Source organism: Setaria viridis, chromosome 5 (assembly GCF_005286985.2).
Source record: "Setaria viridis chromosome 5, Setaria_viridis_v4.0, whole genome shotgun sequence".
Taxonomy (NCBI): Eukaryota; Viridiplantae; Streptophyta; class Magnoliopsida; order Poales; family Poaceae; genus Setaria; species Setaria viridis.
This window is the reverse complement of record NC_048267.2, coordinates 32470548-32494084: the sequence shown is the minus strand read 5'-3', so window position 1 is coordinate 32494084 and position 23537 is coordinate 32470548. Positions and strand designations below refer to the sequence as shown.

Sequence of the window (23537 nt, the reverse complement as noted above, 5' to 3'; positions counted from 1 at the left end):
TCAGGTGTGCTTTGGTAAAAAATGTGATAACACATAGAAGATGACCAAACAGGTAAACACACCTCATATCTCGCACTTGCTATGTAGGACGAATCAAAGGGAAAAGAGAAAACAGAAAGTTGCAACATGAGCAAAGTGTCGTGACCGGTACAAAGCAGCATTAAAATAATCCCCCCCCCATCAAAGGGAAAAGAGAAAACAGAAAGTTGCAACATGAGCAAAGTGTCGTGACCGGTACAAAGCAGCATTAAAATAACCCCCCCCCCTCATGGTCGTGACTAGCGAAAGATGTGTCACTTAAGCTGCAACATACTCATGACTTCATGAGCTTAAGCAAGGAGGCGCTTCGAGAATTTTGAGCCTGAGGAACGAAAATTACTCCCTCCATCCCAAATTATAAGTCGTTTTGACTTTTTTGGTACATCCACTTTGTTATGCATCTAGATATATTGTTATATCTATATACATAGCAAAGTGAATGTATCAAAAAAGTCAAAGCGACTTATAATTTGGGATGGAGGGAGTACCAGCGAGAGTCGGGCAGCGCCCCTGATGATGCGGAATTCAAGCATCCTTAGGCGAGTTTCAGTGCACGACTTCATCGTATTGTTACCAAGAGTGATATGTTAGCTTTTCAATAAAATAAAACCATCACTCTCAGTATAGTTTCATTACACAGTTTTATAGATAGCCTGCATCATTTAATTTTTGCATTGAGTTATGATCAAATGTGTCATGCTATAAAACCATAACATGCTTAGTGCGAAGTTTCATTGAGTTTCATGGATTTAATAACTGTGTTAGGTGGGTTTCATGGGGATGAAACTCTCTTCTCCTCTCTCCTCGTACTAAATATCAAGTTAGCAGTTTTGCTGATGTGTTATGAGATTTAATGTCCATAAAATCCATAACACTTCCATTGAGCAGTATAACAAAATTCCTGCAAGGGAGTGGACGGCGCTAGAGCCCTTTTTATCGGGTTAGCTGATTCAGACGAACTTTTATTAATTCCTTGACAAAATGCTGCCTTCGCCCGGGTGTCTGTCTTGTCATGCCCGTTGCCGGATAATACCCTGGTGAGCTCAGCCCCTATCCGTTCCGAAAGCTACGCGTTTGGGGCCTTGCGGCCGACGCCCACGGCCAACGCCCACGGCCAACGTCCGTACACGTCAACCGCACACCAAACACCGTCGCCCACCAATGAACCCGCACCCGCTGCGCGCGAGCGTGTAACGCGTAGTACGCGTGTTCGTCGCGACGGTGCCCCGCTGTTCCTGCCGCTAACTCCGCGCTCCAAAGCTGAAAACTCCGCGCTCCCAAAGCTGAAAAAAAAACCGCGACATGAATGCATGATAACGATGGAAATGTTCGCAAGCGTGGCGGGCTACTAACGGAACACGTTCGCGTCGGATTACTAAATGTCTAAATCCCACTCCCAACCCCCACTTCTCCACACATCACTCGTAAACTAATCCCCCATCGAAGCCCCGCTCCAGAATTCAGATCGTCGTCGCAGATCTCCGCCGTGTCGGCCCTGCGGCTTCCCCGTCGAAGTGTGGAGAGCGATGCCGATGAGGGGAGCGTTGGCGCCGCTCATCACGGAGGCGGAGGGGGAGGAGGGTCGCGGCTCCACGTCCGCCGGTGGCGCCGGCAGCGGCGTGCGGGGCGCGAAGCAGTACCACCGCCGCTCGGACGCGCTCGCCTACGGCAACCGGTACCAGAAGGCGGCCGCCCTCGTCGACCTTGTCGGTGCCCGCTCTCCCTCTCGCTACTCTCGCTCTCCGTGTTCTGCTTCGTTATGCGAAAATGCTGTGCTGCTCTGCTGTAACTGAGAATTGAGGTGCTGGCTGGGCTTGTTGGTCCGTTAGCTAGTCGGTGAGTTGGCGTGGTTGTAGGAGTGGATGACTGGATGGGCGGTGTTTGACGAATTGTCTGTCGGAGCGTTTCGCGCTTACATTGTGAAAATGTAATATATGTTGAGCTCGGGGAGTCCATGTGGTTGCGCAGAAGTTATTTCGGAGTTTGTGCTCTGTTTAGGACGGCGAGATGAGGCTGATGTGCTGCTTCATGTGGGTTTAGTTTTGGGTGGCTTGGAGTTTTTTACTTGCCAGTGCTCGTGGAGTTGACTGTTGACCAGTGTGTGGCTTCCATACTTTTAAGTTTAATTCTAAAGCTCGTCTGGAGATGATGCAGAATTGCTGTGTTGAAAGTCGTATTTCACAAGTGATTCTGCAGTTTGAAGTAAAAAAATGTTTATAGGTGGCGCACAATGGTTACATTAGAGAATTGACATTTTACTGTACTAACCATGGCATTTCATTTTTAAATTATGATTGGTACCACAAAATAAAGTGGAAGTCACTTTCCTTGAGAATAAATGAATAACACACATTGAAGCTTAGGTTTTTGTTCTCTTTCCTTTGGCAATTTTGAAAATCTCATTACAGTTTTTATTCACAGGCAGAAGATGGTGTGGGTATCCCTGAGGATGTCTTGAATGACACAAGGTTTGAGAGGGCCATGCGGTTTTATTTTGTGTATCTCCGATTGGATTGGCTGTGGTCACTTAACCTATTTGCTTTGATTCTGTTGAATTTCCTCGAGGTTAGTTCCCAAAAATTGTATATCCATTTCCTATGGTTCTTAGGTTAAGAGATTGAGCTTGTGTTACTCTTAGCTGAAACTAGGCATCTGAAGTGTGCCAAATTTGCTTTGGCTACAAAAAGACGCGTCATCGCAGGGATCATTACAGCCCTTAATGAGATTTTTCATTTGCATTTTCAGAAGCCTCTGTGGTGCCAGAAATATGCCCCACATACTTGTGATCAAAGGGATCTTTACTTTCTAGGGCAGCTGCCGTACTTAAGCAAAACAGAATCACTTATATATGAGGTAAGGCTTCCCTCGATACGAGTAGTGCTACCGTGTTCAAGCAAGAACTTAATTACACAAATCTCAAAGCATTATGGTTAGCAGCGGAGTAGTGGGTAGTTTGTGTCAAACCATGCATATGGAATAATTACATTCAGTTACCTGAAGTACTGCTTTACAATTTGTTTCAGTTGAGCTATCATAATATGCGAATGCACATGTTTTGATTGAAGAACATGTATTATTTATAAGGAGTCTGGAATTTGGAGCTTGATGTTGCTTGCTCTTAATTTCAGGGGATTACCCTTGTCATTCTTGTCTTGGATGTCTTCTATCCACTTTCCTATGAAGGATTACATCTTTTCTGGAAGAACTCTATGAATAAGTTGAAGGTAATAAATATGTCTTCACTTATGTCTTCGATACAGCAAAGATCCAAAAGCTTGGATATTAACTAATCCATAGTTGTGGGCTTGAAATATTAAAAGCAGGTTTAATACATTGTAATATTTTCCGTCCATTAAAACACAAGTGACACTTAGAATGCACAGCCAAAACTTTTTTGTATTTAGGCTATCAATATACTCATGCATATTTTAATTGAACATATAAAATATAATGTATAAATTCCATCATATAATGTTAATAGGTCCTGCAAATAACTAAATAGTGTGGCTAAAGTTGTGTTTTGGAGACCATGTCAATATCCAACATGGTGATTTTTTCTTTTTAGTGTAGTAATGACCAAAAATAGTAAATAGAAGCAGTAGAGTTGATACCAGATAACTCAAACATTTGGTTCTGCATAGATGTTGACTCGAAAGAGTTACAATAGCCTCTATACATTGCGATTTAGATGTAAATGACTACGAGTTGAAAATAGAGACTGGTATTTACTTCTTGAGTGCCCAAGTTCAAAGAGAAAGGCCACCTCAAAAAGTAATGGAGAATGGAGAAATGTTCCAGCAAAATATTTGGAGCATTTCTGCCTCATCCGCTACAACACATTTTGGCACAGTAGAACCCTATTTTTGTGAAATAGTAAACTTAGGAGCAAATGCTTGATTTTTGTGCTAAGTTAGTAAACTTGTAAAAAAAAAATGTTGTTACACTCAGCATAAGCTTTTTTCCTTCCATATTTTGTATTAGATGAACTAAAATTCAGTCAGTAGCACACTAGCTTTGCACAGGTCTAGATCCTTTTGGGTTTTGCATTTTAGATAGCAACTATGTTCAAGCAGAATATGGGCTTTACTAGTGTTACCAAATTTACCATGATGGGTTTGGGTATGCATGTTTGCTGTTCCAGTTGTAATTTGTCCATGGTTCTGCTTTTCATTCCAGGTTCTTCTTCTCTTCATCTTAGCATGCGACATATTGGTGTTTATGTTTAGTCCTGGACCTTTCAGAATAGCTCCGTACATCCGTGTTGTGTTTCTTATTATGACTATCAGGTATGTGTTTTATCTGCTCAAACTGTTCCGCTTCTGCTACCATAATGAACATAACAGTTTGGCTTCCGACTGAATCCATGTATAACTGATGGCAAATAGAAAGCTCCAGATGTGGGTCATACTGTTTAGAAACCGGTTTGAGACACGCATACGCATGCACAGAGCATATTCGTTTTTAATTAAGGGCTATTCTGCATTTCACACTCTTATTGGTGTTCCTTTTCTCCATAGGGAACTGCGAATGTGTGCTGTTACACTGGTTGGTATTGTTGGGACATATCTCAATGTTTTGGTAAGGTTTTGTTCATTATACTATACCACTTATGTTATCATAGATCTATACATACCAAGTTGACTCCAGAATGGACCATGATTTTCTCCAATGCCTACAGAGCAAAACTAACAATGAAAAATTATTAATTATAGTTCAATTGTACTCCCTCCAGCCTTCAAATAATTGTCATTTCAGACAATGATGCGGGGTCACCAAGACACTGTATTGATCATGAATTAATAGTATCAAACACATTCAAAATATAGCAAATGTGTAATATTTGAAACTACTATTGAAGATGAATCTAGCCATACCATTTTAAAAAGTTAATTTGAAATATTCAAAGAGATATTGATGGTCAAAACTAAAATGTGTTGACTACACACATCTTAAAAAGACAGTTATTATTTAGAGACTGGAGGGAGTATGGAGTAAAAGTTACATGTGGAGTGGCTGCTAAATTTTTGGGGAGGGTACCATCTTATAAATAAGGTGGGTGGTTAGCTAAGTAACATACTATATCGTTGAAAATAAAAGGAAGAGGAAGGTGACATTAAAACAACTTTCTCAGGACACACTGTTATCGTTCATTTAGCAGATTCCAATCTTATCATCTCAAAACGAAAAAGAATATTGGATAACCTGTATCTGTAAATTATTTTCTTCACTTTCAGTCCAGGAAAATGATTTTCAGATTACCTGTCCAACAGCCTCCTTTCTTCTATGGGCAAAAAGATGAAATAGAATCTACAGGAGCATGGTGGGACATTCAGTTACACATATATTTGCTCGTAGTTCTTTGTGCTTTTCTATAGTAAAGTAACCTTTTTTTTCATAATCATCCTTGCACTAAATACCTTTTGAGGTGTAATTGTGGTGATACTAGTAGCTAAGGTGGTCGTCTTTTTATCTGCTATTGACTTCATCATTCACCAGTTGTGCGCTTCTTCATGTTGAGATTCTTTCTTGCATTAGTGCATTGTGCACACTAACTTTTCAGTTTCATCACATAATTTTTTGCATCTGCATTTCTAGGCTCTTTCGCTGTTGTTCCTATTATTTGCAAGCTGGCTAGCCTATGTAACATTTGAGGACACACTACAAGGAAAGACCAAATTTACATCATATGGTACAACGTTATACCAGATGTTTGTCCTCTTCACCACATCCAATAATCCTGATGTATGGGTCCCTGCTTACAAGTAAGCTCGCGTCTCGATTCCTGAGGTGTATATGTTAATTCCTTCTGATGCACTCATATATGCTCACATGTATTTGAGCAGGAGCTCTCGTTGGTACGCGTTGTTTATTGTTATCTATGTGTTGTTAGGAGTTTACTTCCTAACAAATTTAATTCTTGCTGTCATTTATGATAGCTTTAAAGAGCAGGTAGATTCTCCGTACATCCTAATTATCTCGATCATTAGTATGTTCTTATATTCTGAATTCTGATGTGTTTTTTCTATGCCCAAAAGTAATTTGAATGCATACATGGCATGGTTTTTGTGATCCAGCTAGCAAAACAACTTGCTCAGATTGACTCTATAAGGAAAACTATTCTACAGAAGGCATTTGATCTCATCGATACTAATGTGAGTGTTTTTGGTTTATGTTCCCTTGGACACGTATGTACTATTTCACTTAGCAGTAATACCATTTACCAAGACCCTTTTTTACTGTTTTTCCGCCGGGAGGGGCGGTGGCGTCGCCGGAGGTCAGGAGGCCGCCGCCGGACAGGGAGGAGTCAGTGGCCATGGGAGGGAGGGGGTTGCGCCGGCGCAGGTGGGCGCCTAGGGTTTAGGCGCGCAGGGAAGGAGTGGAGCGGAAGGAGATTTCCGGATTAGATTGATTCTGGTCTCGTGATACCATGTAGGGAAGTAGATGGGAAAACACTGCACACCCTAATTGGGGGGGGGGTGACCTCTATTATATAGCCAATATGGCTTAGAGTACAAGGAATACAATCAAATGTACATGGAAAGAATAAATACTTCCTAATACACATATATACTTCCTAATAATTGCTTTCTTGCCTTTTTGTGTGCATCAGGGTCAGGGCTATCTCAACAAGGAACAGTGCATATCATTACTTGATGAGCTAAACAAGTACAGGTAACCAAATAGTCTCCTTTTACTCTGGGGAATTTTTTATTGTTACAGAGGTTCAAAATATTTATAATTTTTAGTAATGATATTAACTATTAGTTTATTTTATTTGATACTCTAACTGTATTTCGTCATACACACTTTAAAATTACTTTCGGTTTTCATCTCCATAATTTACTAATACCTTTTATTTACTTTATATCCTTGTTGCTTTTATTTACTTTATATCCTTGTCGTTGGTGGCTCTTGGTTGCTTTTATCTCTAGCATACAATTGTATACACATTATAAATTTCCTCCTCTAGTTAGGACATTCATAACTAACCTCAGAACCAATTTTGTATAAAGGTCCTCTTTTGGCAGCTAGAACATTGATATAGTAAATGCATCATGTTATGCTGTGTGCTTTTCAGTTTTGCATTTTAGATGTTAGTACTGATACAAACATAATAACTTTTGAGTTACTTCACTTGACCTTTTCCTTATTCGTTAGTGATCGCAAAAGTTAAAGATGGAACTTTTCCATTAGATATTATTGAATAGATCATAATGTCCTTATGACTAACGCTATGGAACCTCTTTTTAGGTCGTTGCCCAAGACCTCAAGGGAAGATTTTGAACTAATCTTTACCGAGCTTGATCAGAGTGGTGATTTCAAGGTATGCTCTGTTCTTATATTATAATACCCCTGAAAAAGGTTTGTTATATAATATTTAAATATTAGTTTTTTTTTCATTTGGTGATTTGTCTAACGCCTTATTGGAATTTCAGATTTTAAAATGATTTACTGTGAATATTCAAACTATCATCTTTAGTTTGAATGCTATTGAGCTGCAAAAATGTTGTGATCTGCTTATTTATTTTTATAATGAATTTGGTATTTTTCAACGCATTTGAGTTTCTAGCATTTATAAATCAGAAAATAAATTAATTTACTGAGTTCATTAGCAATAAGCATCACTATGAAGAAAAAATAGTGTCAGTATTGATGATTTTGAATTGTATACATTTATGCAGGTTACCCCGGAGGAATTTGCCGACCTATGCAATACTATTGCAATAAAATTCCAGAAAGAACCACCAGTATGTTTACTTCTTCATATGCTCATAATCCTTTGCTTATTCTGTGTCATGAATTTTTGCTTAAATTTGGACTAGGTTCGAACCAATGCGAAACAGAGAATTTTGAACATTTTGTCACAATACAAGGAAAAGCCATAATACAGCATATTCGAACTTATAATCTTATGAAATCATATTTTACGCCCAATAAAATCCTTTCATTTTTCAGGGCCTGTACCAATACTTGCAATGTATGAATAGTAGTGTTGTTGTGTTCAACCATAAAAGGAGAACTGCAAATCTGAAAGTGTATAGAGGGCCTGATTTGTATCTGATAGTGTGAAATATCACACGTAATCGATAGATGTATTGATGGAATACCAATTACATATATAGACCTGTCGATTATGTGTGATATTTCATGCTATCATGGTATTAGAGCTAGAGGTCTCGAGTTCGAATCCTGGCGGGCGCGATTAAATAAAATAATTGCAGTCCACTCCAATTTCCACGTATGCGGCCTAAGTGAGCTTGCACGTGAGGGGGAGTGTTGGAGTATAAGTGAATTGCCCACCTTTCCTCATCAGCTTAAGCTTTTGGGTTGAACTGTTTGGTGCATGAACTCAATAGTATCGATGTGCTGTTCCACTACTAACAATGCTTTTTGATTTTTGCATTTACATTTTGGGAGACATTAAGGGGGATCCCTGCTCCCCAATGCGTGATGTATTTATCTATAGTAAAATTTTTCATGTAAACAAGAGGAAAACCTTTAATTAGCACCCTTTAATGTTTAGTTACAGCTATATGGCCCCCTGATAATAACTTTCTGGCTTCCTTGATGCATAAAGCACTGATTGTTAGCACTAATTGCAGTAGAAAAATATGACCGCCACTGATGTAAACTTGGTGATCTTTTCAGATCGAGATTAGTACTGCATTGAGCTGTTTACTTTAGTGATGATTTCATGCTGTTTTTTTTAGAACACGCAGGAGAGCTGCGTATCATTATATTAAGAATAAATGGTTTGGAAACCCATACAACACCACACATTCACATCACACTCACATGCACTACTCGCCTTTTAAACAACAAAGAACTTGACCTTGACCAGATGAGAAAACCTAGTCTGCACTTGGCACTAGTGCGAGGAGATGGGAAATTCCTTGAGCCCCAGCCAAACTCCATAGGTGTAACTCTTCTCTAATGAGTAGCAAAACCTCATTCAGATTAGGGTTAGTCCCATCAAACACGCATCGTGCGGTGATTCCATACTGACCAGGCCCCCAACATTTTCACTTGTTTGACTTGATGTTGTACTTGTCTTTGCAGCCTTCTTATCTGGAGAAGTACCCATCTTTCTACCATTCACCACTATGTGAAAGGTTGAAATCCTTTGTACGAAGTCGCCAGTTTGAGTATATTGTTGTCTTTGTTCTTCTGGTGAACCTAATCGCTGTCATTATTGAAACAACGGTAAGGCACAGTATTATTTCCTTTTTTTTAACATTTTTGTACACCTAGTAGTGGCAGCCTATGCTTGCTTTGTTTCATTGAAAACCATGATTCTTCAATCTCTGATTTCTGTTAAAACAAAACATATACTAGATAATTTAGCGTGCCTTTCTTTTGCAACTACAAACTTTGGAATGAATGAGAGTCTGTGACGAATCTTATGTGATCTGTTGACTGTGATCTTTTGCAGCTAGATATAGAGAACAGCTCTTCACAAAAAGTGTGGCAAGAAGTTGAATTTGTTTTTGGTAAGTTTATTGTGGTGAACATAAAGAAAAACTCGACCAGGGGGAGAGACATCCCCCTGATTTTGTCTTAAGAAGATTGTGCCGCGACTCGAACCCGGCTGGCTCAGCAAACCGCTTCTTTGGCGTGTTCTGCTGACCAGTTGCACCGTGAGAGTGTTGGCTATTGTGGTGAACATGTCCTCAACTGCACTGTTTAGCAAGTATTAACTTATGTCTGATGAAATTTGTCTTTTGTGCTTAATTTTGTCAAAGGGATATTTACATTTGTGCTCCTGTTGTAGTAGCCTGATAGGCTGCAGTACAACCCTAGTACTGGGGCAAAATATGAATCAATGCAATGATTTGTAACATGTAAACACAACAGAAAATGCTCAAAGTACACATCAAACTTTCAAGTTTTCAAATGAATAAACATCTGCATTATTTCTGTATTTTTCCTCAAACACACTTACACACCGGAGAGCTGCATTTCATTTCATTAATAAAGGAGAAAAGAAACCATTTACATCCCCCCCCCCTCACACGGTCACACCCACACACCCACCCAGACTCAACCCTCACACACCCATAACGTTCTTAATGGGATAACATTATAGTACCAGTGTTACCACCACGTAAATTGCATGTCCTACATTTCTTCTTTCTTTGTCACCTCCTATGTTCCCTGTTGGGACCTATCTGAGCATATGAAGTGTTCCGATGGTGCTATTTCATCCTGGAGGACACATTTTCTGAAACATTTATCTAACCATATATTCCATTTCCCTTGCTATCATGAGAGGCTAATACTAAAATTATGCTGCAGGATGGATCTATGTTGTGGAGATGGCACTCAAAATATTCTCATTAGGATTTGGCGCCTACTGGATGGAAGGACAAAACAAGTTCGATTTTGTGATTACTTGGACTATATGTAAGTATGCTCTCATTTCTAGAAGGGGAATTTATTTGTACTCTTAATTTTTTTATCTTGAATTATTAAACAAAAATCCATGCACTGCAAAATATTTCGGTTCAAAAGAACTTATTTTTTTTTCCATTTTTACAATAAAACTTGTTAATTCGTTCAGTCATGCATTACATTGATATTTTACAAGAACATAAATCTATCTATCTATATATATATATTACATAATAACAGCATACATGTTTATAGTGAAGGTATAGATTACCATTTGTTAGTTTTGGATCTGATTTGAGTGGTATAACTTCCTATTCCAACCCATGTTTTCGTACAGAAGAAATATGATTGTGTCAGATATTGATGCTTGTTAAGTTTTAAATTTCTTATGGTTTTATAGAACACAGAACAATGTATAGCCTTGCATTAAGAGGGTAATGAAAAGAGTGCAGAAAAAAAAGTGAAAATAATAGCAGAAGTGAATAAGCGACAAAACAATAATCAATTGTCTATATAGCAATCTGAGGTGCTCCCTCTGTTTCAAATTGTTGGTTTGGCTTTTCTAGGTTCATAGATGTTTGTATGCATCTAGACATACACTATATTTAGGTGCATACAAACATCTATGCACCTAGAAAAGCCAAAACGACCTACAATTTGGGACCGAGGGAGTACAAAGGAATATTTTCTTTATAGTTGGGGAGTTTGGATCCATCTGCTGTAGTTCTTGCTGTAAACAAGTTAATGCTTACTAGCTGTATGACTTGAGTTACTTATTTCATTTCTATGATGGCATCTTCTGAAGTCGTGGTGATTTTTTGGAAAAAAAATTACATCACTAGATGATTGTTGCAGTATCTAACATCCCCATTTCTGTGTAGTTATTGGAGAGACCCTGACATTCATCTTCCCATCAAAGCTTCCTTTTCTTTCAAATGGAGAATGGTAATATCACTGTTTTGGATGCATTACTTTGCAAAGTATTGTTAAATCGTAAATATATCTTATCTTACAAGTATGGTACCATGCTTTTTTAATTCCTGGAAACTGAATAAACAAGATGCTACCTTGTACAAGGTCAGAACTCAGCCCTACCCTAATGTTCTATGATAAGGCCTAGAGGTAACATACATAACTAAACAAAGTCAGTATGCTTGGGAAAAAAATCTACATTATGCATCTATAATATGCTATTATTCAGTTCCCTTATATTGTAATTACAAGAAAGTCAAAAACCTGCCACTGCATGTTGACCTATATGTGGTGATGAATTAGGCTGTACTTCAGAGGTGTCCTGTACTTTATTTCTAAGAATTCGAAATTTAACAATTTGAACCTTAGACAGGTTTCAAGAAGATACGGTGCTGGAATAATCTAATATGACATTTTTTTATTGTTGCTTGCTGTAACAATCTTACTATCAAATATGTGATTTATTTTCCTTATTTTTCCCTGAACAGGATTCGATATCTTCTCCTTGGAAGGATGTTGCGTCTAACAAGAATTTTGTTGCAAGTTCGGCGATTTAGAGCATTTGTTGCGACATTTTTTACTCTGATGTCTAGTTTGTTGCCGTACTTGGGGATTGTGTTCTGTATACTTTGCGTATACTGCTCCATTGGTTTGCAGGTGCTAATATTCTTGTGCTTCTGTATTTCAAGTTTTATGCATGAACTAGTTCACCTGAAAGCTTAATTATTATAAAAAACATGTCATTTGTGATTATTTACCAACACTATCCAGCGTAAAGTTTTAGCTAAATCTACAGCACCAAGAAGGGCTGCAACGAACTGATTCAATTTGTTTAGTTGAACACCTATGCGACTACATACAATCACCCGATATTTAAGCCAAACATCTTCTTTGAAACTTTGCTCACAAATTACTCATAACACCTGTTACTTGAGCTTTTCCTGTGGCTGAACTTCAATGTTCATTGTTGAAGTATCATATGCATTTTTGGCATCTATGTGTTTCTCATTAAATGATAGCTGAGGCTCTTTTGTTTGCAGATTTTTGGGGGCATTGTGTTTGCAGGAAACCCAAAGTTGAAAGAAACAGATCTTTTTAGTAATGAGTATCCTTTTCTTTGCTGTTCACCACATATACTACCACAGTTTTTCATGGCTCATGTAGTTTCCACAGTGAATAAAAAACCTAGACCAGAGGGAGAGACGTCCCTCTGATTTTGTCTTAAAGAAGCTGGTGTAAGAGTCGAACCTGGGCCGGTAACAGGGGTTTCATTGACCCCTGGAGTTCAACGCTCTAATAGTTATGCCGTGAGAATCTTTGGTTCATAGGTTCCACAGTAAAACATGGACATGCAATTAGAATGTAATTTCCGCTGCCATTCACAATTTTTTTCCCTTGACATATTCAGTTATCTTCTTTTTAACTTAAATGATTACCCAAGTGGTATGGTTACTCTGTTCAATTTGTTGGTGATGGGCAATTGGCAAGTCTGGATGGAGGTAAGAATATAACAAGCACCCTTAAGCTGCAGTCTGCTTTGTTTCTTGCCTCATTTTTTTGTGGGGTCTTATACGTATCCAGTTGTTTATGTTTATTCTTTTAGTTTGTTCACTCGACTTTCTTGGTTATTCTTTTATTTTGGTTGCTTGGCTTTCTGAAATCTAAGAAATTAAATTTAAATACCCCTGAAGTAGTAAAATGAGCAAGGGAAAAAGCTTCATTTGTCCCCTCAATTTTTCATGGGTTCTTGATTGTCTGCCTAAACAAGTTTTTTAAATTATCTGCCTAGAAGTATTAAAGAAATATTTGTATTGGGTAACGTGATTATTGTAACCTTTCACATTTTTTCAGAGCTACGCACACCTGACTGGAAGTTCTTGGAGCCTGGTTTATTTTGTCAGCTTTTACCTTATTTCAGTACTACTACTGCTTAATCTGGTAAGATATCGATTCTTTTTCATTTCACTTCATCCAAGGAAGCTTTGTTAGTTATGATTGGTTTGCCCTTGGCTTTAAAACTTCATTGATGAATGATACTTCCGTTGCCTAATATTTTTGGTGGTCAGATGTTTAGTTATGGGATGGCGTAGCAAAGAAGCATCTCAAAATAAATTGCATATTACCTTTTCTCTTTTCAGATTGTGGCATTTGTGCTGGAGGCATTTTTTGCTGAGATGGAACTGGAGAAAGCTGGAGAATCTGACATGCAGGTTAGATTAATATATCTGCTCATAACAAATTATCACTACACATTATTATACTTGGAAAACCAGTGGGTAAATCTGAGTAACCAGGTATTGCTGGTACCATATTTACTATTGAAGCCAGAACACTAGCCAGTTTTAACTTTTACCTTATCTTTTATGTATATCACAATGCCACAATATTGTTCGGAAAAGTTGGAAAAATTCATATCTCTACTCTGAAGTTTATCTGCTTACCACTTGGTTTGATAAGGGAGCTTTACAATACTACCAATTACCAATGGCGCATCTTGCAGTAGTAGCATGGTTTCAGCAAGTTTTAGTGTGCAAGTACTTGCTGGAGAACAAGTTGACATGCATAGATTGTTTTACTGTGTTACCAGCTTTCATCACTTCCACATTTTCCACTAAGTATTTCATTATATGCAATTATATGGACCAAAGTAGCTAATGTTTTGAGAGCATTTGTCCATCCTTGCAGGATTCTACTCCCCAAGGGAGAAACAAGCGGCGATCTATGCGGTAATCCACTTCGTTATTGTTTGCTATGTTTGTTTGTACCTTACTGTTGCAGCTTTAACTTAGCATTGGTTGACGTGTTGCAGTGTGAAGACAAAGGGTACGATGGTTGATATTCTTCTCCACCATATGCTGAGCAACGAACTTGATGGATCTCAAAACACAGATCAGTAGCCTATCTTCATGGTACTACCTGCTGCTGCTGCTGCTTTTTTTTACTTGGACCACGACTTTGGTCATGAACCACACCTATCTCATCTTCAGCGTCAAGAGGTACACCGATTGGTAGTATATACCATTTGTATAGCTTAAAGATGATACTATTGATTCTGACATATGCTTATTTATCTTCTATTTGAGTTGATATATTTACCCCAATTTTTGCTTGTATATCTAGACGCATTTCTGATTTCAGACTAGAGAATATGCAGTGTAGAAAGCAAGGGGAGTTCAATTGATTGCTCTGTATTTAGCAACTCTTAAGAAACTGAAGAAATGGAAGTAGAGACTAGCTAACGGAGTCTGATAGAGTGCCATCACGGCTTCTTGCTAAAAGCTAATCGTGCAGATTGGAGACCATCTGCCCATCTGGTACCCACCCGACCTGCTCCTCGAACTAAGGGAGAAGTCGCCACGAAACCGCTGCTGCAGGAACAGCAGCAAGGCCAGCGACGCCGCTCCGAACGGTACGACGACGTCCCACGCGACGCCGAAGAGGCCGTCGCTCGGACCCGCGTACACGTAGGACAGCTTCACGCTCGGCGCGTAGCTCCGGGCCCTGGCCGCATCGTACAGGTGAGTCGCCACGCGGATCGCGGTGCCCCCGGCGTAGAACCACGGCGAGATCGCCTTGGTGCCCCTGGAAGACCCGGAGAGCGCGTTCAGGACGACCTGGGGCAGCAGGAACCCATCCAGCACCAGCCCCGCGTAAGACGCGAGGCCCTGCCACAGCGTTCCCGGCTCCGGGCCGAGGCGAACGACCAGGCTCTCCCGCGCGGCGCGGCTGCTCCTCAGGTGAGCGACGCCGGCGAAGGCTCCCCCGAGGCCCCGACCAGGTACAGGGGCAGGCACACCTGCAGCAGCGCGTTCCGCTCGGCGGCCATGTTTGTCCGGCCGGCGGGCCACGCCAGCTGAAGGAGGCGCAGCTGCAGCACGAAGGCGATCACCGCGGGTGCTGTCAGCATCAGCTCGTTCAGCTCGAGCATGCCGCTGCTGGAGAGCTGCACGAATTGCTTCCTCCTGTTCGCGAGCAGGGCGTCGAGGTTGACCACGAGCGGGGTCGCATACCCCAGGGCCGTGACGACGAGCATGGTGACCGACGTGGCCGGGCCCGCCTCGCGGTTCCTCTTGGTGTGGAGTATCTGCAGGGCGGTGAAGACGCTGGACAGCGTCGTGGATGCCACGGTTACGATGCTCTCCAGGTCCATCCTCCGGATCGACTCGGAAACCTGCCCGCTGTACATGCCGAATAGGTCGATGCCCCTCGCCTCGAAGTAGAGCTCGTCGGTGCTGTCTCTGAGGCTGCTGATTCTCCCCTTGCCGTCCCCGAACCCCATCCTGTCGGCGTCGAACGAGGTGAACTGGACGGTGATCAGCACCTGACAGTCCGTCGATCCGTTGAGCTCCCGGCAGCCGACCATGGACAGGTACCCCGTCTTTGTATCGTAAACACCCTCCGCTTGGAGTCTCTGATGCTCAAATGGAACGCGGCGCGATCCATATCCAATCTAGCTAAGCCAGTGAGGAGGTAAAACTGAAGAGAGGACGAAGACGAAGCAGACCTGGCGAGCGCAATGGCGGGGATTGCTGGGTGGTGGTGCCATGTGTTTAGCTTGGTGATCAAAGCAACTATATATGCTCTCGTCGCTCGTCGGTGTGGCTAGCGTTTTAAGTAGAGGTGGAGGTGAGACAGGCACACGGGAGTGTTTGATCCATTGGAGATCGCTGTCTACACACTGGTCATCGATCCATCATCCATGGCTGACTGGATTCCTTAGCCAAACCGAACCTTAACCCCACTGTTAGTTTTTTTTTCATTCTTAAATGCGTTTGAAATTCTAAAATTTTGTTGCCGATCGAAGCTAGCTAGTGATAGAATTGACCAAATTTGACACCTTCGATGTCTACATTCATCCAATCGTTCAGCTCATTTTAGGTAGCACTCTGTCAGATTCTGGTGATTCAGACGGCACGATCATCTATCTAATAAGGCAATTCTCACCAAACGTTCAAATTATTGGAGAACTTTAACCACTTGCTTAGTAACGCATGTGGTTCCTTTGGTAGCACCGAAGCACACTGGTCACAACTCACAAGAACGCTGAACAGAGCTTTCGGAGTTGTTTCGAACGCATTTCATGGTTTGACGCATCGATGACTATCTAAGGGAGTGTGCATTTGTTCCTTCTTCTGTGTCCCTGCGTGCTCCAAATTATCTAAGGGACTGTTGCAAATACTTAAGGATATGTCATTTAAGGCTGATCAATGACAGCCTCGCAGGACCTAATGGCCAACGTGCATATTTCCTGACAGAGTATTGTTCCTTTCTCATGGGAGCAGGTGATGATCGAGGCTGCTTCCGGTATGGGAGTAAAGAAAGAGAGATGCATGGTACAGTTATGTTCATTCACGTGATGGTGCTTACTACTTTTCCAAGTAAACGTCAACCTTTGCTGTTCCTCTGGCACTGTTGTTTAGCAAAGAGGCATACGGAAATCAGCATAGAAGCTTCTGCTCTGTTCGCTTCAGCTTCTCAACCGGCTTATCAGCCACCAAACAGTGTTTTTCTCTCACAACAAATCAACCGTTTCAGCTTTTCAGTCAGGTTATAAGTCCATTATGCAACAGTGTACAAGGTGATGTACAAGGTGATCGTTAATTTTCTGAGGCACTTGCAGAAGATGACTCATGATGACGTGGGACGGGAGATTCGATTTTGGGCTTCTCTGTTCTCAACACGAGTCAAAAAACTCCCCGACGTTGCAATTTTCTGTAGGGTGGGTGACAGAAGAGCAGACAACGGATTGAAATACAAAAATCGGACAACGGGTTTAAAATATAAATTTTCTGACGCATGCAACTTGGGGAGAGCCGACTGATTTTTCTCCTGCAGAACGCAAGGAATACTTACGTCACGCGTGTCACCGCGCGACGCACACGCGCTTAAGCCTCGTCATCAAATTTTTACCAATGATTTCTATAAAAACATGATACTTTAAAAAATAATTAAATTTTTACAAATATTTTTCATGATGAATCTAGTAATATTCCTATACTATCAATTTATGTAATTGTTTACATAGTGATGATTAAAGTTAGAAAATTATTTTTTTGATCAGTACAAATCCAAAAAATACATGTATTTTGATGGACCTAGGACAATTCTTGAGGGAGGGCGCACCTTAAGAGCAACTAGATTATGAAAAATTTAACATAGTGTAAATTTGCAAGTTACGGCAGCATCAAAAAAATTAACCTCAACATGGGTCTGCTCCTGATTTTAAGTCTAGTTAGGTATTAATTTCTTTGGGTTGTCAAGGCAACAACCAAGCATTTGGGTGCCCCAACCACTCGGTTTTGAGTCTCCAGAAAAAAAATCCAACACTTTCTACTTCCAATTCTGCAGGTACAATTACCGCATGACTTACAACCAATGTCTTAATTAGTGCATGCATGTCAGGCACTCTCTAGCACGCGATGCCCACATGCTCATCCTATAAGCAAAACTTACTACATTGCCCAATCGTTCCTTTTTCATTCTTATCTTTCCTTCTACGCTCATCCTATAAGCAAAAATTACTAGTTACTACGGTACCTAATCTTCTTTTGCTTTTCAAAAACATTTTCTATTGTTTATACCTTTCTTTTCCAGAAAAATTTACCACAAATTTTATTTGAAGTTCTCAAAAAAACTTGTTGTAGATTTTTTTTCTAAGAAATTTTATGGAAAACTTGCTTGGAGAAGTATTCGAGAAAACATGTTTGGCAAAGCTATCTAGAGAACTTGTTTGATGAGCCCTTCATGAAAAGTTATCCCCAAAAAGTTTGCTTGAGAAGTTTTTTATAAAAAAGTTCTCTAAAGAATTTTTTTTAAAAAGCTATTTGGAGAAGTTGTAAGAAAATATTGTGTGTGAAAAATTATAACTTTCCAAAAAGAGAAGGTTATAGCGGAGAAAATTTAGTAAAAATGAAAAATCGACATCACAAGTTGCCGGAGCTCACGTGCATCTTCATGACGCAGCTGCAGAGCACATACAGTACGTCGAAAGGTCTACACCCACACTGATTTTGCAGAACCACTGTCAATTAGTTTCGAAATGTTTTGCATAAGGCGGGACGATGATGGGAGTCCCATTGATGGCATATCATCCGATCCCTTGTCGTGCCGAGGCGTTAGCGTTAGGTCCCGTTCTCGTTCAGTTCAAACTAGCGCACCCTTGCCGGAGAGCTGCACGGACCGCTTGCTCCTTATCGTACGTGCGCGAGCAGGGGGCATCGAAGTTGCGCACGAGAGGGGAGGAGGACGTGTTGTGGCGAGGTGCCGAAAGCGACGCGAACATGCATGATGACACACGCACAGAACAGACGCGATCACCTGGCTAAAAAGCGGAGTGCACACAAACAGAGAGCGCACAAGACTACAAGAGGATAGATGTTTTTGTGCTGCGTGGCAACGTTGCAGCTTTTCTGATGTTCATCTTCTTATTATATGACCGAGGGATTACAGAAAGAACGGCGTCGATGACGTACGTGAACTCGTGCACGTACGCCTCATCAGGGCACACTAGCTAGCTAAACATGTAAACGAACGTGACGAGAAAAAGCACCCAGTGCGACAGGATCAGATCCAACGCGACGCACCCCAGGGACAGAGCGACAAACGTGGTCTTCGACATGGCAGGCGGCGGCGCCTCGTGCTTCATCCTGTTGCGGAGTATCTGGAGGACGACGAGGACGCAGAACAGCGTCGTGGTGGCCGGCCACGCCCTGGCGATGCTCTGCATGTCCATCCTCCTCCAGATCGACGACCCGGACACCTGCTGGCTGTCCATGCCGCGCCGGCCGAACAAGGTGACGGTCGGGAGCTGGGGCCGGGAGGAACTAACAGTATGGTGTTGTTGGGGGCACGACACCGGTGCCGGGGGAAGACGGAGGTTGACCGGAGCAGGAGGGTGTGCGCGTTTGAGCCGGGAGAACTGTGTGGTGTGCTCTCGTTAGTGTGGCGCTGGCGTTTAAGTAGCGGTGGAGGTGGAGACTGCCGTGGGCGTGGAGGTGAGGGAAGATAGGGACGTCGCCACCGTCGTCTACGCCGACGACCGACCGATTCATGGTTGATTATTAGGGCGTTGATTAGAACTTTCGTTTGGACTTTCGAAAGCGACACTAGCTCCGTGGTTCCGTGCATCCACGATGCGCGTTAGGCCGGTCATCACGGGGAAAACCAATGCAAGGGACGAGAGACCACCTCTACAGTTATTCAGTGTACTGTTACGTCAGTGCGTGCTTCAACCACATGGTGGATTATTGACAGCCTCACTGAACACCAGTGGCGGACCTATTTATTTAACCTTTTGAGCTTTTCTAGAAAAAAAAACTGCTGCTGCTGTTGGCTAGCATTTAGAAGATGTGTTTAACTTTCTAGACTCAAAAAGTTATGAAAAGCTTGAAAAACTGATCTTTCCATATAAACTCAGCTTTTCTGAGCTTCTGGTTTTTTGAAGCTGCACAAGAAGTTTGCTGTTTATTTAAACTTCTGACTTTTCACGCTAAGAAGCTACCAGGAAGCTCAAACAAATATGGCTAACTCAGCTTTTCTAAGTTTCTGTCTTTTCAAAAGTTGCGCAAGAAGTTTGCTGAGCTTATGACTTTTCACGCTGAGAAGCTGCCAGGAAGTTCAAACAAACAGGTCTTACATTCGGGCAAAATAGGAGACATCTCTTCTTTCCCGTATTTGATAGACCACAGAGACAGAAGGTTTAACAACTAACCTCTTGCAATTATGAGGTTTAACAGCTAACCTCTTGCGATTATGGCACAGGAGCCCGGGCAGGCGACCAGGGTCCCCGAGCCCTAGGTTCGCCCCTGCCGAACACGATGGATCGGAGAACATAGGGGCCCTGTCCTTTTCATGATCTTATATGTGCTACTAGTGGAAATTCCAGCTGGGTCTGGTCCACGGTGATTGGCGATCGCCCGAGCTATGCTGCTTCCTCAATGAACCGAAGCAAGTAAAGAGAGCTGCTCAAGAGCAACTCCAGTAGCATATGTATATTTGATACCTAAAACTTGTTTTAGGTATAGGGGAGAGAAGGTTTTGGGAAAAATTTTGAGCTTATCTTGAGCAGCATACCTATATTCCATTTGAGGACTAATCTGCAAAATGAATCATTTTTTCAAGGGTCAATCTGCAAAACAACACATCCTCTCTCCTCACCTCTTCTTCCCCACACCCCACGCTGGTGCCCCCATCAGCCGCATCGACCCACCGCCGCTCACCCGCCCTCTGCTCCCTCTCCTCGCTGTAACACCCGTGGACTCGATCTATGAACAACAGGGCCCACGTGTAAGATAATGTGAGGGAAGTCATAAAAGCCAACAGCTGCTAGAGAGAAGGGAACGAAGAAATCAAATAGATTGTTCGTCCTCGGTGGTAGCGGTGGCGGCGGTAATTCCATCGCACGTCACGTTGATCTCGTCGGTGGTCACGGGAGAATTTATCCGGTGAGAGCTTGTTATCTTCCTCACGTCTCGATCCTCACTGCTGGTGGCTTTGGGGTTGTGACAATTGGTATCAGAGCTAGCTTTTTCTCGGTGTGGGTACTCTGATCATTGCTCTGCATCTGCGGCAGCATATCGGCGGTGTTGTGGCGGCAATAGATCTTGGGGTTCTGCAGCGTGTGGTTGTAGCGGCGAACCGGGCTGCTCCGACTACATTAACCAACATGTCGATGTTTGATGCGGACGTGAACCGGAAGGCGCGGTGGTCACGGCTACAGAAGGGCCTGAATCGGCTTCACATCCGCATCGAATCCATTGACACCACACAGCAGTGCATGGCACGCAGTTCACCCTAGCATCCACATCGCTAGATCAGGTAAGGATAAATTCTTGTTTCAGGTAGAGAGCACTTTGGACAGCGAGAAGGCAAAGTCAATAATTGAGTTCGATGATGTTGGGAGCATCATTTGGGATGAGGATATGCCACACAACCTTGACATGCACATCAATCTTTTAGAGCAGTTCGCTGATGTTAAGTAGGGACATGGAGACAATGATTTCCTCGCTGAAGTTAGTGATTTACCATTGTTTGTACAGCATGACGTGGTCGTAGCAAATGACATATTTGATGTGCTTGCTATCTAGGAGCTGAACCTTGGCATTGAGAACTTGGTCAATTGTAAAGAAATGAAAGGAGCAAGTGTCTGCAGCTTTGAGAAGTGTGGAATTGATACTGCTCACTCACTGCTTGGCAACTTATCGTCGTTGGGAGGTTTCAGTCAGTGCAGTAATGTCAATAGACATGTGCTTGAGAAAATGACAGCATGGAGGTATGGTAGTTTTAGTTCAGGACAAAGTGAGCTCAGCGTGGTGGATTGTGAAAAATTACACAGTGAAATAGCCTCAACGCCAATGGCAATTTGCATCTGAAAGATCATGGAGCTGGTTTTGGTATGGTGTTGTCCTCTGCAGGGTGCATGGCAGAAAAAGGGAGTGCTCGTTAAGTGATTTCTGAAATGCCACCATTGCGTCATAATACTTTCAACAAAGGAAACTATCACATGAAAACTGATTATTCAGTTTTTGACAAAATATCTTCATGGAAGCAAAATGGTTTCAGTCCATGGAGTAGAGTCAACCAAACAGTGCTTGAGGCAATATCAAAGCGGAAGCATGGTGGAAAAGTAGCAGGTGTTTGTACCTCATCAATAGGCTCCCAAGGCAGATGTGAGCTAAACGGAAGGATTTGGGATCCGGGCATTCATAAATCAGCTTAGATAAGTTTAGTAATGAGTCATGACTGCTTTGCTTGCACAGACAAGGTGAGAGAATGAGCTGAGGCTGCAGCTTAAATGAATCTAGTTATGACTGATGACCTGCTGAGTTCTTCAGAGAAGTTGGGCAGTAAAGACTAAGCAAAGAGTGGGCTATGCGGTTGCTTGTGGACAAGTAACTTTTCGAGGCCGTGGAAGTGTAACACCCGTGGACTCGGTCTATGAACAGCAGGGCCCACGTGTAAGATAATGTGAGGGAAGTCATAAAAGCCAAAAGCTGCTAGAGAGAAGGGAACCAAGAAATCAAATAGAAGCTTATTCCCTTGCTTGTTCGTCCTCGGTGGCAGCGGCGGCGGCGGCGATTCCATCTCACATCACAGCGATCTCGTCGTCGGCCATGGGAGAATTTATCCGGTGAGAGTTTGTTATCTTCCTCACATCTCCCGGTCCTCACCGCCGGTGGCCTCAGGGTTGTGACACTCGCCCACTCTCTGCTCCCTCCCTCGCCCTCTAGCCACCCTCTACTCTCTCCCCTCGTCGTCATGGACGAGGACCCCGCCATGGAGCTCCCTCCCCGCTCGCGTGCGGCGGAGCGCGCCGGCCAAATCCCGCCACCAGCCTCCACCAAAATCAAATCACTGCTATGCATCGCTCCACCACATCCCTAGCTCCGCCTTCGACCTCTTCTCGTGCATCCTCATGCCTCATCCCGCCGTGGATTAAAATTTTTCTGGCCGCCATTGCCACCAGTCATCGAGCTCGAACTCGTTGTCGATCTCCGCCCTGGGGTCGCCGCATGCGCCTCCGCCATGGCCGCCGCCATGGGGAGCTCCGTTCCCTTTCCCCTACGTGCGGTGGAGCTCAAGCCCCTGCAGCAGAGCTCGTTTGCCCGCGTGCGGTGGCGCCCGCCCTTCACGGCGTCCAGCCGGTCGGCGCACGGCTGGGGCTGCCTGGGGCGGTCGGCACTCGGTCGGGCAGTGCACATGGGCCGTTTGGCTGCTCTGGAGTGTGGTTGGAAGCGAGGATGATGGCGGCGGCGCTGGAGCGGAGGCAAGAAGACGGCATGGAAGTCTCCGTTAGAACAGTTGGCTTCTCCCGTGTGAGAAAAGAGGAAATAGCAATCCACTCTTTGGATATGTATATTTGCATATAGGAGAGAGAAATTTAAGTTATAGCCTAGAAATTTTAGGTATAGCAAACCATATAGGTCATTTGGAGCTGATTTTTGTTGATTTTTAGGTAACGTGGCAGTTTTTAGGTATAGCAATCCAATTTTAGGTACTCTACTGGATATGCTCATCCGGCTGCTTCCGAGTTCCTATATGGGAGCTGGGAGTGAAGAATGAGATGCTATGGTTCGGTTATATGCCCACGTGATATTTTTCCAGGCCATTGCTACTTACTCGGTTACTCCTATCCA

General features: G+C 42.6%; 1 protein-coding gene across 1 annotated transcript; it reads left to right on the top strand.

Annotated features, from left to right (window-relative positions):
- Positions 1 to 1373: 1373 nt before the first annotated feature.
- LOC117856665 (two pore calcium channel protein 1) lies at positions 1374 to 14504 on the top strand. The gene is made up of 23 exons (XM_034739015.2): positions 1374 to 1745; positions 2461 to 2604; positions 2785 to 2892; positions 3168 to 3263; positions 4216 to 4325; positions 4557 to 4617; positions 5635 to 5801; positions 5883 to 5988; positions 6114 to 6191; positions 6650 to 6711; positions 7291 to 7363; positions 7722 to 7787; positions 9100 to 9243; positions 9473 to 9530; positions 10336 to 10443; positions 11313 to 11376; positions 11892 to 12060; positions 12444 to 12508; positions 12812 to 12902; positions 13255 to 13341; positions 13542 to 13613; positions 14089 to 14129; positions 14213 to 14504. The coding sequence occupies exons 1-23, from the start codon at positions 1566 to 1568 to the stop codon at positions 14298 to 14300; spliced, it is 2238 nt and encodes a 745-aa protein (XP_034594906.1). The 5' UTR covers positions 1374 to 1565; the 3' UTR covers positions 14301 to 14504.
- The last annotated feature ends 9033 nt before the right edge of the window (positions 14505 to 23537 follow it).

Excerpts from the sequence above, each read along its gene's own strand:
- LOC117856665 (XM_034739015.2), top strand. The coding sequence starts at position 1,566 with ATGCCGATGAGGGGAGCGTTGGCGCCGCTCATCACGGAGGCGGAGGGG. Across the intron at positions 2,605-2,784 it reads TTCTGTTGAATTTCCTCGAG|AAGCCTCTGTGGTGCCAGAA; the intron begins GTTAGTTCCCAA and ends TTGCATTTTCAG. Across the intron at positions 14,130-14,212 it reads AACAAGCGGCGATCTATGCG|TGTGAAGACAAAGGGTACGA; the intron begins GTAATCCACTTC and ends GACGTGTTGCAG.